Raw genomic sequence first — 15,042 nt, 5'->3', positions numbered from 1 at the left:
CGAGGTCAAATTTGGCGATACCTAATGAAAGGTCTTGTCACAAGTTATTCACCTGTGAGAGTCGAAAGCAATGGCATCCATCCACCAAAAAATTATGGACAAGGTTAAATAGCTTTGCGGACAGAGAGACAGACAGGGCAAAAACTATTTACCCTCGAATCTTCTATTACGAAGGGATACAATTTATTGAAGGAAAAGTCAGTAAAAAGAATCAAAAACTTAGTATGTACAAAAATCCACCAAAGTGAAACCAAGTTGAAGATCGTTGAAAATTAGTCTTATATATTATTCCTTGAGTCTTTCAAATATCAAGAAACACATAAAGTCAATGTTTCATTACGGCTTGAAGGATAGTTTAAAATCACGAAGGTGCTCCACTGTCCACCTGAGATTGTCCTCATAAATTCGGATTCAAAGCTCACTACACTTACTCTTTTCCAAGTGAAAGGTATGCCATATATCCCGTCGAGATTTTCACATATTTCGATCCAAGAAATTAATGATGTGTATAAATCAACATCATGAAATTGTCATGTGAAGTGAAGTAAAGAGGAAGATAACGGTTTTCCCAAACCCGATGTTATTTGTTCTGATCTAGATTCCCCTGTCTCTCTTACATTTAATTCTCTTAATCTGATGTCGGCAAAACGAGCGACAAGTCTTGGAAGGAAATTGTTTCACTTAAAGTTTGCAATGTAAACTTGAACTGTCTTATGAACAGACTTTTTAAAAAGAACCTCATACCCCCCCCCCTTAAATGAGAGAACTTATATTTTGTATAAGTATATGAGTATATAATATGGACCTTTTATTCTCGAAATGTTTTGAAGAATAATTACTTCTCCAATCATTGGTCAATTATCTCAGAGAGACTAGCATGCATCTCAATCATTTCTTTCCTGATTTTCTCAATTTCTTTCCCAAGAATTTTTAGAGAATCTTCCTTATCTTTCAAGATCTGTTGCTCTGATTCAAGATGTTTTAACGTCACGCGAAGTGCGTTTATTTCTTTTGGGATATCTTCAAGAAAAACTCGATGGATTATTTTCAAGTACTCCTTACCAAACGTATTTTTAAATTTTTCCTGTAGATCCCCTCTACTTATACAATAGACGCACTGAGAAAATAAATTATCTACTTGCGTTTTATGCCACTTTGCACTCATAACAAAGCCAAATAGAGCTGCTAGAGGGGACAACACGATTAAAAACAAGGCACCAATCAAAGCAGCAACTGGAAAAAAGAAACTTAATAAGCCAAAAGCAACAGATATTTCAGCAATACTATGCAATTGAAAAGAAATCATGTCTCCAAGAATTACTGCCCAGCATTTCTGAATCCGAATGTTCATCTCCATTACACAGGTCACGATCCTATTTTCAGCGTCCATCATAATAGATCTGCAGTAGTCATCTGAAAGCCACCTTGAAACGCCTGCTTCAACTCTACTGGGTATTTCTTGATGTAGCCATAAATAAGAGATATTTTCGATTCTTGTTTTTCCAGATGGATTTAGGATTTCCTCTTTTCCGTAGGAAGAATGAAGGTAATCCCAAAGTTCGCTGGCAAGCCGATCCACTTTACAATTACAGTCTTCAACAAATTCTTGATATTTCTATTAATAAAGTAATGATATTTCAAAAGACGTTTGAAATTGGATTTATGAAATAATCATAGAATTAAAATAATTCATATGGAGATAGCAAACAGTATCAAAGCTCAAAGTATATTAAAAAATACAAAATCGGAGCAAAGCCACATAAATCAATTGTATGCCTATGGAAATGACTTCAATTGTCAATTTCCCTTTATTATTTTGTCAAATATCTAGCTATTACCTGTTTACGGCGTTTACATCAGAATCAGTTCTAGTAAATTTAATTATAACCGAAGTAGACTTCTTACTGATCAGTAAGTTTATTTAATAGGAATTTCAACAACCTAAATATTCTTTGCAGACGACAATCACTCATTCTGAGGTCATCCTTGTTAGAGTTCATTTTATCAAGTGTATAATGGATACCTAGTAACAAGATAACTGAAAATAACGTAACCTCGATTGATGGGAAAAAAAGTCGCCATCTATTTTCATTGAATACTTGCCACATCATGAACATGGAATTATTTTGATTTATTTAAAATAATAATCATTTTACATGGTGGCATATTTATGAGATTCACATCAGTTTTTTCAACATAGCATATCATGACAAGTCAAGATGACTATCTCGTCAAGTGACGAAAACGTTCAGGTTTGTCGTTACACACCGACTTTTATATTGTAGAGTAGATAAGCTATTGTATTTTTGCGATATCTATCTCGACAAAAAGAGATGATTAATCTTGTATCGTGACTATAAAAGTTATCACGTCATGTCAAGATAGGTATTGCAACAGAATTTGAAAGCTTATCTTGACTGAACAAGATATAAAGTGACTTAGCTAAGAACTCTTTAGGTTTGTTTTAAGTATTGGTTTAAGACTTGCACTCATAGGCCAAATTAAAGTCACAACATGGCTGACTAACTTTCAATACAATTGTATCAAAAACATACGTTTTCATTTTCATGTTTTACTTATATAATGATATATGACCGGATATTTTGTCACCTACTACCTGAGCAAAGGGAGGTAAGTGTGTATTTACAAATAATTTGTAGAATACAAGCAATAGATGCCAGGGGAAATGATTCCACAGGTGAACAATAAATTTGATCCTAAAACTCAAAAGTTTTCATATTTGTAATAGAAGAACTATTTGCAAGCTCTAATGATCAAACAAAATTACATTAGTTTCGTACTATATAATATTGTTTTCTTATATAATACTAAATATTTTAATTTGTGGGTCTTTGTTTAAAAAAATTTTATACTTTATTTATGTCTTATTGATAAAAAAAAGCTTCAAATTCATTACAAATTTACCAAAATAACACATTTCAATAGCAAAATAAAATTCTAAAAAATTAAGCTAATATTGCTTTTAAAATGAAGAATCTAAATGTAGGACCCTCCAGGTTTACTGATACTAACCGTTTCACAAGTGCCTTCCAAGTCATCTATCATAGCTCCTACTTTTTTGATTTCCTTACGTTTGTCAGATTCACTCATTGACAGAAATGCCAAACAAGCAAGAGTTCCGGCCTCAGCATTTTGCATGAATTTCTCCAAAAACCTGATGAAAAGTACAATTTACAATTAAGCCACTAGAGGTTTTTTATATGACATATATTACCTGATGATTCTTAAATATTCAGTTAAATAGTATATTCATTTTCAAACGAAACTAGGGAAAAACATGTTTTTGTTTTAACAATGATGGTGCACAGGGTGTATTATATCCAGATTAAAAAATGAAAATATACATGTATTAGCAAAAACATTATACAGATAAGTTGTTAAACCTTACTTTTTACTTAAAAAAACAGCTATAATAAAAATTTATTGATTTACACATCTTGTGAATATTTTATGTATGTCGTCATCTCCCGTAAAGTTCTTTTTCCATTCGATTTCTCACTTTCTTGTCAAAAAAAGCTCAATAATATGTTACATCAGGGTAGAATATAAAGTAAAATATCAACGTTACTCTATTGAGACATTTAATGAGAAAGTTTGAAATGACCAATCAAGCCATGTCATGCAGCTTCTTCGCATATAGACAATATAGCTGTGTTTGATGAAAACACCAGGAAAAAAAGTTGACTGTCTGGTTAATCTTTTGTGTATTTTTGTATATAATATTTATTCTGTACTCTTTATCATGTCTATATACTGTATAGAATCTGACGAGTCTTTGGTTTAAAGAATAAAGAAGGATTAAAGAAGATTAAAGTGTTGTTAACTAAATATCCTATCCTTAGCTGTATCTTTCAATGGAAACAAGTATACATAACATTTGAATGTTAATTGCTTATTATACATTTTAAATGCGTTTATTTCTTACTTGATATGTGAAAGAAAAAAAAATCACGTTACTTAAAATGATTTTTTAGGCGTTTGTGGTTATTTCTTTTAACATTTCTGTGCAGAGACTCTTGAAATCTTTTGAATTCCGAAGAATATTCATTTTCCCTCTTGCTCAAAACCTAAAAATTAATACAAATAAATATAGAAATCTTTTTGATGCTAAAGATTCAACCTCTATAATGTAGCTTCATAGCTTGAAACATAGAACTAATGAAACTTCATAAAGCTTTAAAATTCAAGATAATATCTTTTTCAAGATAATCTATATCAGTTATCAAGATACTTCTGAAAATTCATAAAGCTCTGAAATGCAAGTTTATATCTCTTTCAAGATAATCTATATCAGTTATCAAGACAAACTTTTCAAAATCGTGTTTTTCCTTTTTCTCTCAAACTTAAATAGAGCGCAGAGATAGTTTAGTGCCAAAAGAAGAAACCTGCTTTAGAGTGACCCTAAAAATGTTTTCTTCATTAATTTCTGGCCATCCTTCGGTCAATTTTTCCTTCATTATTCTCCACGTTCTTTGCTTTCCACTCTCTACATTTTCTTCCCCTTCATCTTCATCAGTATCGTCCTCCACAATATCCCATTGATTGGTAACAAACAACACTTCTTTATGATCAAAGCATGGCATTTTCTCACGATTTTCATTGATGGATCGTAGAATTTCTAGTAACTGTAAAATATATTAACTGTAAAATACATTTGATAAAATTAAGTTTTTCTTATCAAAGATGAATAAATTATTTTCGCATATGCTCTTAGTTAATAAAGAAAATATATTTGAATGATATATCATAGTTGTCCTTTGCATGTCTTATAAAACCTTTTAAAATATAATATGCCTATGTACTTATAAGCTTTTTTTTTAATTTTTATCAAGCATAGAAAAGAAATTAGATGCAGTTATTATACATGCAAGACAAAGCCAATAGCTGTGATATATATTTTTTTTTTTATACTTTTTCATTATTTCACAAGTATTGATTTTTATCCTCTTTCTTTTGTGTATCGAACCTTTCTTCTACAAGTCATATTAAATACTATTATTGTTATCAAATTCATTTAAATGTATTGTTATTGTTGTGAATAAAAAAAAAAACAAATAGTATTTATTTTCATATTTAAGTGACCTACTTTATATTTGAGATATTCTTCTGGTTTGATTTGCTTTATGTTTAAGGGGGCCAACTATAGTTTCCATTGCGCAATTTTTCGCGCTTCATAGTAAAATGAAGCGTATTTAATGTTTTAATGCAACTTTTTTTGATTACCGGGGGTAATTATCAAAATTAAACAAAATTAAGAAATTATAGGTATAAAAATGCAGGTACAATTTGATATAACTGATTTTTCATCCGATTTTGCAATTAATAGGTAGGTTGACGTCGTTGCAGTGTGTTTTTGACGTTATGATAATCTGTAGCATTTAAAGATACGGGTAATAAAAATATTATTAAAGAAAAAATAATTAATATGGACTCTTGAAATTTAAAACATAGAAATTTGAGAATATCTCTAATATTTTTATTATGTTTTCATGTGAATCCATTGAATACGTCAATTTTTGTAATACTCTATAAAATTAGTAAAATTTTCTAATTTTTTTTGCATTTTGAGATGCCCCCTCTGGTAACAAGACGGTAGAATTTTGTGTTTCTTACATATATTGTATAATATAGTATTACTCATGAGTTTAGCTATTGAGGGTTTTACACAATTAAACTACAGTCGACCCCCTTGAAAGAAAATTTTAAGTTGGTACACAAAATTTCGAATGACTAAACGAATAGTCCTTTGAGGAATGCAATCTTACTAACCAGACATTTCCATGTAGATTCGAAATCGAGGATTATACGCCAGTGAAGTAAATCAAACGGGATTGAGATTTATGGTGAATCAAAATATCTATTTTATTTTTACTTTATCAAATTCAGAATTAGGAGTCAAGACATATAACTATATTATATATGACTCTTTACTATTTTTGTTGCATATACAAAGACACGATAGGCTAAATCTCACGAGATTGTAACTTTACTGGTGTGTATCTTAACAGAGGAAGTGTAAAGTAGCATTTGCATTTGGTCTTTGGTCTTTGATTAGAAAAGATATAAAAAAAAAAGATTTACCCTCCCCTTTTGTACACCACCAGCATTCCTTGCATTTACAACAAATATAAATGAGACTGCATCAGGTAAAATATCCAAAAGAATCTTGTCAAGTTCTTCACTCTCTCCAATTCCTGGGGTATCGACAAGGATCACGTCGCCCTAAACATATCAAACACAAATGATGTTGGAGACATAAAGTAAAAAATTTAATTGCAAAAGCTTCTTGAAATATCACCCGGAAATGAAATGAAAGTTTTACACAATGAATGTATAAATTAATGAACTTTTAAATGGACTCCCTTTCAGGCCAATAAACATGAAGTATCTAAACTACATACAGACACTTTACAGGGCGATATTTGTAAGGCGATATTTTTTTTAAAATGTCACAGGACCGTTTTAATATGTTAATTACATATCAAATTAGTAATGTAAAAAAAAAATACGAAAATTTAATGAAATCGAATTTTTTCAGCTCAAGGTCCTGTTCCTTCTTAAACACTTACCTCGAGATCTGAAAATGGCATGAATACGTCAACAAAGTAGATACTCTTTTGATCCTCTTCATTCATTGACCCAACGTCAGTGCCTCTCTTTATGAGCTTTTTCAATTCCTTCAGATCTCTAACGTAAACCTCTATTTTCAGTTCATCTTGTTTTGTGTAGTATTTGCATGCTAACTTATCAGAACTACGAATTCTGTAAATTTTGCTTGTGCATGCTACATTGCTAACTTCAAATATCTTTTCCCCAAGAAGGCTATTTATTAATGATGTCTTCCCAGCACTTGTTTCACCTGCAATACGTAAATGTATTCAAAGAGTAAATATTAAGAATTTCTAATTTTAAAAAAAAAATAACCAGTCGTATTTGAATAAGGGGCGAGCGATTAAATAATCACATAAGTACTTAATTTTTTGCACAAAAAAAAAAACGTTAAGGCAGAAAAAGAAAAAAAATCTGATCGGCTTTTTTGGTTTCCTTGGTAGACTCAAGTTTTCCGAAAACATAAGATGCATATATTACAACATTTAATGATTATAAGCCGATAATTACCTGAGATTGCCAAAATTATCAAAAAATGTCACGATAACTTACTTTCTAGTAGACATTGTCCAAGGACCTAAGATACCTTAAATGATTATTTAAGTCTTAAAATAATCAAAAATTTTCCTTTTTAACAATTTGAAAACAAATGCTTGCAAAATTTCTTAAGTAGGTCACTATAATCATTTTTAATGATAATGTTTAAAGGCCCAAAGACGCATTATCTTTTCAAGATTTGATGATTCTAAACCTCGACCAATACCAGAAAAGCCTATGCGAAAGTAAGATGTCCGTCGTCCGTCCATCTGTCTGTAAACAATTTTTCAAAATGCTACTTCAACAGTTTTGGTCTGATTTCAGTATAAATTGGCACATTAAATTACTGTTAAAGTCCTTTAAAAAGCTACTCCTACTACAGTTCTGGTCTAATTTCAATATAATTTGGAGCACATTTAAACAGCACTACGATATATAATTTAATGCATTTGTTTTTCATTTCGAGGAATGGTGTTGGCATGGTTGCAAAATATTTAAATTTCTGTTAAATTCCTTTAAAACGTCACTCTTTCTTATCCAATTTATGCCTTTAAATAAATTCGAAAACAAATGTCCGCAAAATTCAAAATGTATGTCAATGTGACCTACTGTTGAGCTTACATGATATTGCGTCCTTAGATGAACCAACTTAAAAGATTTGATGATCCTAGACTTTATATAAAGTAAATATCAACGTTTTGGCTCTATTTCTCAGAGACCAGAAAAGCTTATGCGAAAGTAAGATGTCCGTCGTCCGTCCATCTGTCTGTAAACAATTTTTCAAAATGCTACTCCTCCAACAATTTTGGTCTGATTTCAATATAATTTAGCACACAACTAGACTACACTAAGATACATGTTTTAATGCATCGGTTTTTGAATCGAGGAATTGTGTTGCCATGATTACTAAAATAGAAATATCTGTGAAATTCCTTTTAAAAGTTATTTCTTCAAATTTGTCTAATTTCAATATAATTTTGCTCAAAAGTACACTACACTACGATACATTATTTTAGTTATTGCTTTCTATTGCAAAGTTTTTAATTCAAAATTTAAGTGCTACTATTCCTTTCTTTTACGTTCAGACCAGTTGTTCTTCAGTCTCATCAGAGACTCTGGTTATTAAGAGTAATTAATCAACTATGAAGTGATATTGTAACCACGCCCTTCTGCCCAGGGTGATGCCTTGAAGAATTTGTAATCTTCAACTTATCCTTCTTTGTATTTTTGGTGATAATCTACCTGGTGATTGTTAAGAGCAACCAGTACTTTTGGATTTATTTACCTTATTATCTTCCCTTGTATAAGGGTCACAACCTTAGTCTAGTATAAACAGAAAGACTTGGGCCTGTGATACCCTGTGTCAAATTTGGCCAAGGGGATATTTAGTTATGGCCATATTCTAACAGGAGGCCCAGGGGCCACATCGCTCACCTGAGCAAATCATGTAGGAAAAAAACGGATCAGATCAGAACTGAAAAGTTTACTGAAAGGGGGGGGGGGGCTTGAATTTAATACTTCTTTAGAATGTCATCATATTAATACAGCATATGACATTGCTGTTCTTGATAAAAAGATTTTTAAAAAACGTTCTCTTCCTATACTATCACTAATCATTGCTTTGAAGTACTTGAGAAGACGATTTTATAAAGATATTCCTTTGTAACACTTTGATCAGCCATTGTGGCCCTGCCCTACCCCGAGGGTTATGATTTGAACAAAATCAACACTACCTGTGGATGCTTCCACATGAGTTTCATCTTTCCTGGCCCAGTGGTTCTTGAGAATACGATTTTTAAAGTTTTTCTCTATATACTCCTATGTAAAACTTTGATCGGCCATTTTGGCCTCGCCCTACCCCTGGGGGTCATGATTTGAACAAACTTTAATCTAAACTACCTGAGGATACTTCGACATCAGTTTCATTTTTCTTGGTCAAATGGTTCTTGAGAAGAAGATTTTTAAAGATTTTCCCTATATATTCCTATGTAAAACTTTGATCGGCCACTGTGGTCCCACCCTACCCATGGAGGTCATGATTTGAACCAACATTAATCTACATTACCTGAAGATGTCTCCACATGAGATTCATTTTTCCTGGTCCAGTGGTTCTTGAGTTAAAAAGTTTACGCACTTTGCACAAATAGCTATAGCATTAGCTTTTTGAGTATTTGGCTCAGAAGAAATAAGAATTATTTGTATAAATAAACAAGATGTGTTTGTGAAACACTATGCCCCCTATGGTAAAACAATTATGGAGTAGAGACGTAGACTAAGTGTGTAAGTGGTAAACATTATCCATCGACGGCGCAATCGTACTGAGTTAGTTACATGTATATGTAAAATTGACTACAGACAGACAGACGGGACAAAATCTATATACCTCCGGGACTGTTCAATCCAGGGGCATAAGAATAGTTGAGTTTATTTAAATGCATTTAACCCACTGAAGTGCGCTTAAGTCTGGTAATATTCAATTCATTTTACATATAATTAGCCTATTATACATATCTCGTTTGTGAGATTGTTCAGGGGCAATCACGTATTCATATATAGTGTAAGTTAAATAAAGTCAATTCATGGTGTTAGACCTGCCAATAAAGAAACTGTCAATGTAATTGATGGATATTCCTCATTTTGCGTGTGCTTGGTAGGTTTATTGTAGGTGAATTAATAGAAATGCCCCCTCCCTTAATATTTGATTATTAGAAAATGATAATACTTTGTTTCTAGTTTGACTCACACGTAAAATTTGTACGTAGTTGCATATATTAATCTTGCAATTACCTGTTACAACAATGCTTGCATCTTTCTTTATTATATCTTTTTTCCGGTTTTCCAGAATGGTCATGTAGTCTGGAAGTTTCTTCGATAGCTCATCGCTTAACCTTTCATCATACTCTTCCATTTGAAGTAATCCATGAATTTTATCAAGAATAGATGTTAGTTTGCTTACTCCTTCTTCTGGGCTCATAGACATGTTGAAAGGATTTTTTAAATCAGATTCTAAAACAAAAAAAGTCATTCTTCGTTATTGACACTTCATGATGATCACCATACATACATATACCGGTATTCAAAGAGCTTCTCTACTAGTGATTTCTTAAATACATTGTTTCACGATTTTTTTAAATATAAAATCTTAGTTTATATTTGTAAAACTAAATCACAAAAGTGATATTTAACGAGACCAGTTCTAATTATTTTTACCCTAGATAATTTGATAAATTTTCTTGAAAGAAGATAAATACTATTTCGATAATTAATTTTAAAAATAAAAACGCAATTGTTTACCATTCTTATTTTTTGGGGGGCTATTTCAAAAGTTGTTTAATTATACTATCTGACCTTTTTTGGAATTTGTTGGAAATGCGCCAACGTTTCACATTTCACAATTTTTTTTGTATTTCTGCCCTATGTATATTCGTTTCAGTCAACTACTCAAACAATATTGTAGAAGTCACCAAATTGTGAATATAAAAAAAAAAACTAGGTTTGGTCTAGGTTCTTTCCCCAATGCCAAATTCTTCATTTGCCGTATTGTGGTATATACCTTGTATATATCGGCACAGATAAATTAGTTTGGTAAAAAGAATAACCATGCTTAGTTAGAAAGTTACCTCAAATGATGAATATGAAAATCATTTAGAAAACATAGAGTGAATAGTATTGATCGTGGTATCCACCTAACCGCAACAAATTTTTTGTCAAAGATCACTCTTAACTCATAAAACAACTTCTAATAATTATGTTTCAGACTTAAATACTTAATTTATCTAAATGTAAATTTATCTTAATTGCAGCTTTGAGCAATATCCTGTCTTTTAGGTAGAACTGAGTATTTATTAAACTAGAATATCAGCAGTCTCGTTTAGAGTCAACATTTTGGAAGTGCAATGCTCTGTTCCTATTTTGTATTGTGTTATTGACTTTTGATCTTGATAACGTTAGTTATTTTCATATGCTTTTTTAAAGGTGCTTTTTGTGTTGAATGTTCTGAAAATATATTTTCAAATGTTCTTCTCGTAGTATCTTAAGAAATTCTTTTCTAATATCTTAAGATTTAGCAATCTGCCTTTTTACGAGAGAAATGAATTCGTGGTAAGGTTGTTTGAATGTTGGAATGTAAATGCGGTGATGGCAAATTTTAGCCCCACACTTTTTTTTGTTTATACCTTTTTTATTGTTTTTTCGTACATGTATGTGCATCTTTTCTAGGTTTATTTTTTGCTTTGTTTATGTGTTTTTATAATTCGAAAAATTACACATTAATCATTGAAAGTATCTCAGGAAATGATATGCAGTTCTTCAGTATTTTATTATTTTCGAATAAAGGAGGGGACATTAAATCTCATCCGTCTGTAAGTCTGTGGTTCTGCTCGTTCGTACGCAACTAAAGCTTTTATCTTAATCATATCTTTTGATTGAGAGTAGATATGGTTTTCATATTAAACAGGTGTGTTATTTGTGACTAGACCATTCTAAATACACTTTGCTTTTTGAACACTTGACCAACTTGAAAAAAATTAAACATAACTTTGAATTGGCCATAACATTTGAATAAGAAAACTGAGGGCTTTCGTATATGTGTATTACCTGTGACAAGAGCTTTCAAAATAATAGTCTATGGTTTTTCTGATCTTGTGACCTTTGAGCTTTAACGTCTTTTCGAAAACTTTAACATTGCTCATATCTTTTGAATGAGAAGAGATAGGTTTTTCATATAAGACCTGTGTATTGCCTGTGGCAGGCCTTTCATAATACTCTATGGTTTTTGATCTTGTGGCCTTGACCTTGAAGTTTGACTTTCTTTCAAAAAATGTTAATTTTTTCATTATAACTTTTGATTGAGAATAGAGTTTCATATATGAAATGCTTTTCACTGTGACAAAAATATTTTCAAGCATATTTTCAAGCATGTTATGATTTCTGACCCCTACGCACTGACCTTTATGATAACTACGGAATGGCATACGTGTATGATAGGGCATTCATATTTGACACAGTGTGTCATAAAAATGACATCTCACCCACAAAGACACCACAATTTTTTTTATTTGCTTGTGAACTCATAATTAAATTAATCAGGTAGCATACTTGCAGCTATACAAATACAACTCTTGTCCACTAAAGAGCGCTCTACAGTCCGAGCTACCTTGACGGCCTAACGGAAGATAAAATGTACTTTTTTTTAAATTTGCTATAAATAGTAATAAAAATACGCTAAAATTTACTGAACATTGTAAAACACAGTGTTCATTATTTTTCACTTTAACCATTTGGTCAAAATCCTCGGAATACATAGACAGTTAGAATAATTAGACTTATTTATGGGAAAGCAACGCATCACTTTTTATAGATAAAAAAAATCCTTGTCACTAAATGGTTCCTCAATTTTATAGTACTTGTTATTTGTATAAAAATAGTTTTAATATCCTGGTATCTTGTATTACTTTGCAAATCATTATATCCCTAATATTTTTGCAGCATCGTTGATATTTTCTACATTTCCTTTTTTTTTTGGGGGGGGGGGGGTGAGTGGGCGGGATAAACATATGGAGATAACGAGCAGTATTCATCTACGTCCTTAAAACAATACAAAAGAAGAGCCGAGCAACACAGACTTCAAGAACATCAGAGGTGGATCAGGTGCCATGCAGAAGTTGGCATCCCCTGCTGACCGGTCATATTCCGCCGTGTGCTCCTTGTCATGATCGGGAAAATACGGAAAAATCCTTCGTCAATTCAGAGTACAAATAATAGACTAAAAATAGGTATGAAAAACGTTATTCAGCATTTGACTCAATGATAAATTGCATTGGCTGAAAAAGTCATTGTATCGACCAAAGAACTTACAAAATAATGAATTTAAACGAGACTGCAGAAATTCTTCCTTCATTGTCAATAATGTACCTCGTTATAGAAATTACTCAGATGTAGAACATGCTATTTTGAAGCGAATCAACCGTGAAATATAAGCACCGTGTGCTAGTGATGAAGGTATATTGCAGTATAAGTAAGGACAGTTGACGATAGGACGATAGAAAAGTAAAATTCATCACGTTTATCATAGAGTTTGGTTGTTAGATTACCATTAATGTCCTTTTCAAGTAAAATATCAAAGTATGATACAGATGTATCAGACTCCGTAGTATCTTTTAATTCAAGCTCACCAGGATATATCATATCGACATAGGAATGGAAATTACAATTATTAATTGACAATACGTCGTCGATATATCTAAATGACGAGTTGAAGGCCATAGCAGGTGTTTTCTTCTTTTCACGCATAAGAGTTTGCGCAAGTTCTGCTTCACATGAATCTAAAAATAGGTCTCTTTTTGTGTCAATCAGAAACTCGAGTATCTTTTTTATGTAAACTTCAGAATCAACAAAATAATTTTGCGTATGACTAATGACAAAGTAAGTGAATTTACCAGTTCCATTTATATTTAAAAGGAACTGTAAAAATCAAAAAAGCCTGGACTCTCATTTGGACATTACATATACATTGTTACACTCTGGACTGGAAAGAATTCTAACACTATCGACATTGTCATTACATTCATAGGGAAAGGTTGTCCCTACTTTATTAATCCAAAATTCTTTTCCTTGACTATGGAAAAATGTACTCAGTGATGGATTGTCTGTGTGGGGATACATATTTTCAAAAAGCCTTACTTATACTGACAAAATAGAATGATCAGGTTAATTAAAATGTTTGTATAAAAGCTTCAAGTCCCTATGATTTACCTGAAGTCGATGACATGATATTCCTATATTAAGTGACCCCTTGGTTTCACCAACATTAACAAGTCCACATAGATTAAATTCTATTTCATAAACAACATAAAAAGATTTGCAATTCAGATTTTCTTATAGAAGATCTGTCCTGTATAATTATTGGTAAAAGAAGTATTTGGTATGAAAATGCCACACGTTTCACAATTTTTTCACATTTGGACCAGAAGACATGAGATCGGAAAAGGATAAATATGGGGGATGATAAATGAAAATTCTTGAATAAAAGATTAGTAGATGAGTATCTGTAACACCCTGTTGAAAATTTAAAAGTGAATAAACACATAATTTGGGAAAAAATAACATAAAAAGTATAAATTACTTACTCCCTTCAAGTTCCTCAAATACGTTTAAATGTTCATTCTAATAACCAGACTTTTTAATGGGGAAGTTTCGCATCACTTTTCATAGAAAAATAATTTCCTTGTCAATAAATGTTTCCTTAATTTTATAGTACTTGTTATTTGGATAAAAATAGCTTTATTTTCCTGGTATCTTGTATTCCTTTACAAATTATAATTTCCCTATTATTTTTGCAGCATCGGTGATACTTTATTTCAATTTTTTCGGAGGGGGGGGGGGGGGGCAATGAACATATAGAGATAACGAACAGTATTAAATATCAAACGTTCATAAAACAAAAAAAAAACAAAAACAAAAGAGGAGCAGAGCTACACAGTCTTCAAGAACATCAAAGATAAATCAGGTGCCATGCAGGAGTGATCATCCCCTGCTGACCGGTCATATCCGCCGTGTGCTCCTTGTCATGATCGGGAAATAACGGAAAAATCTGGCGTCAATTTAGTGTATAAATAATATACTAACAATTAGTACGAAAAACGTCAGTCAGCATTTGACTCAATGATAAATTGCATTTGCTTACCAATCAACGTACAAAATGATGAATTTAAACGAGACTGCTGAAATTCTTCTTTCATTAACTTGTTCATCAATAATGTACATGTACCTCGTTTAAGAAATTACTCAAATGCAGATCAACCGTGATATATACACTCCGTGTGCTGGTGATCAAGGTATATTGCTGAATATGTAAGGAAAGCTGACAATAGAAAA

The 15,042-nt window shown here is 31.7% G+C and overlaps 1 protein-coding gene across 1 annotated transcript; it reads right to left on the bottom strand.

Moving 5' to 3' along the window:
* Positions 1-798: 798 nt before the first annotated feature.
* LOC134258579 (uncharacterized) lies at positions 799-14,427 on the bottom strand. The gene is made up of 8 exons (XM_062741130.1): positions 14,295-14,427; positions 9,955-10,173; positions 6,591-6,880; positions 6,103-6,243; positions 4,407-4,646; positions 3,979-4,088; positions 3,034-3,175; positions 799-1,615 (listed from the first exon to the last, which is right to left on the bottom strand). The coding sequence occupies exons 2-8, from the start codon at positions 10,145-10,147 to the stop codon at positions 848-850; spliced, it is 1,884 nt and encodes a 627-aa protein (XP_062597114.1). The 5' UTR covers positions 10,148-10,173; positions 14,295-14,427; the 3' UTR covers positions 799-847.
* Positions 14,428-15,042: the final 615 nt, after the last annotated feature.

This window comes from Saccostrea cucullata, unplaced genomic scaffold, assembly GCF_032062105.1.
Source record: "Saccostrea cucullata isolate Sc308-1 unplaced genomic scaffold, CSIRO_AGI_Scuc_v1 ctg903, whole genome shotgun sequence".
Classification (NCBI taxonomy): Eukaryota; Metazoa; Mollusca; class Bivalvia; order Ostreida; family Ostreidae; genus Saccostrea; species Saccostrea cuccullata.
The sequence above is the reverse complement of the archived record's forward strand: the minus strand, read 5'-3'. Positions and strand labels throughout refer to the sequence as shown.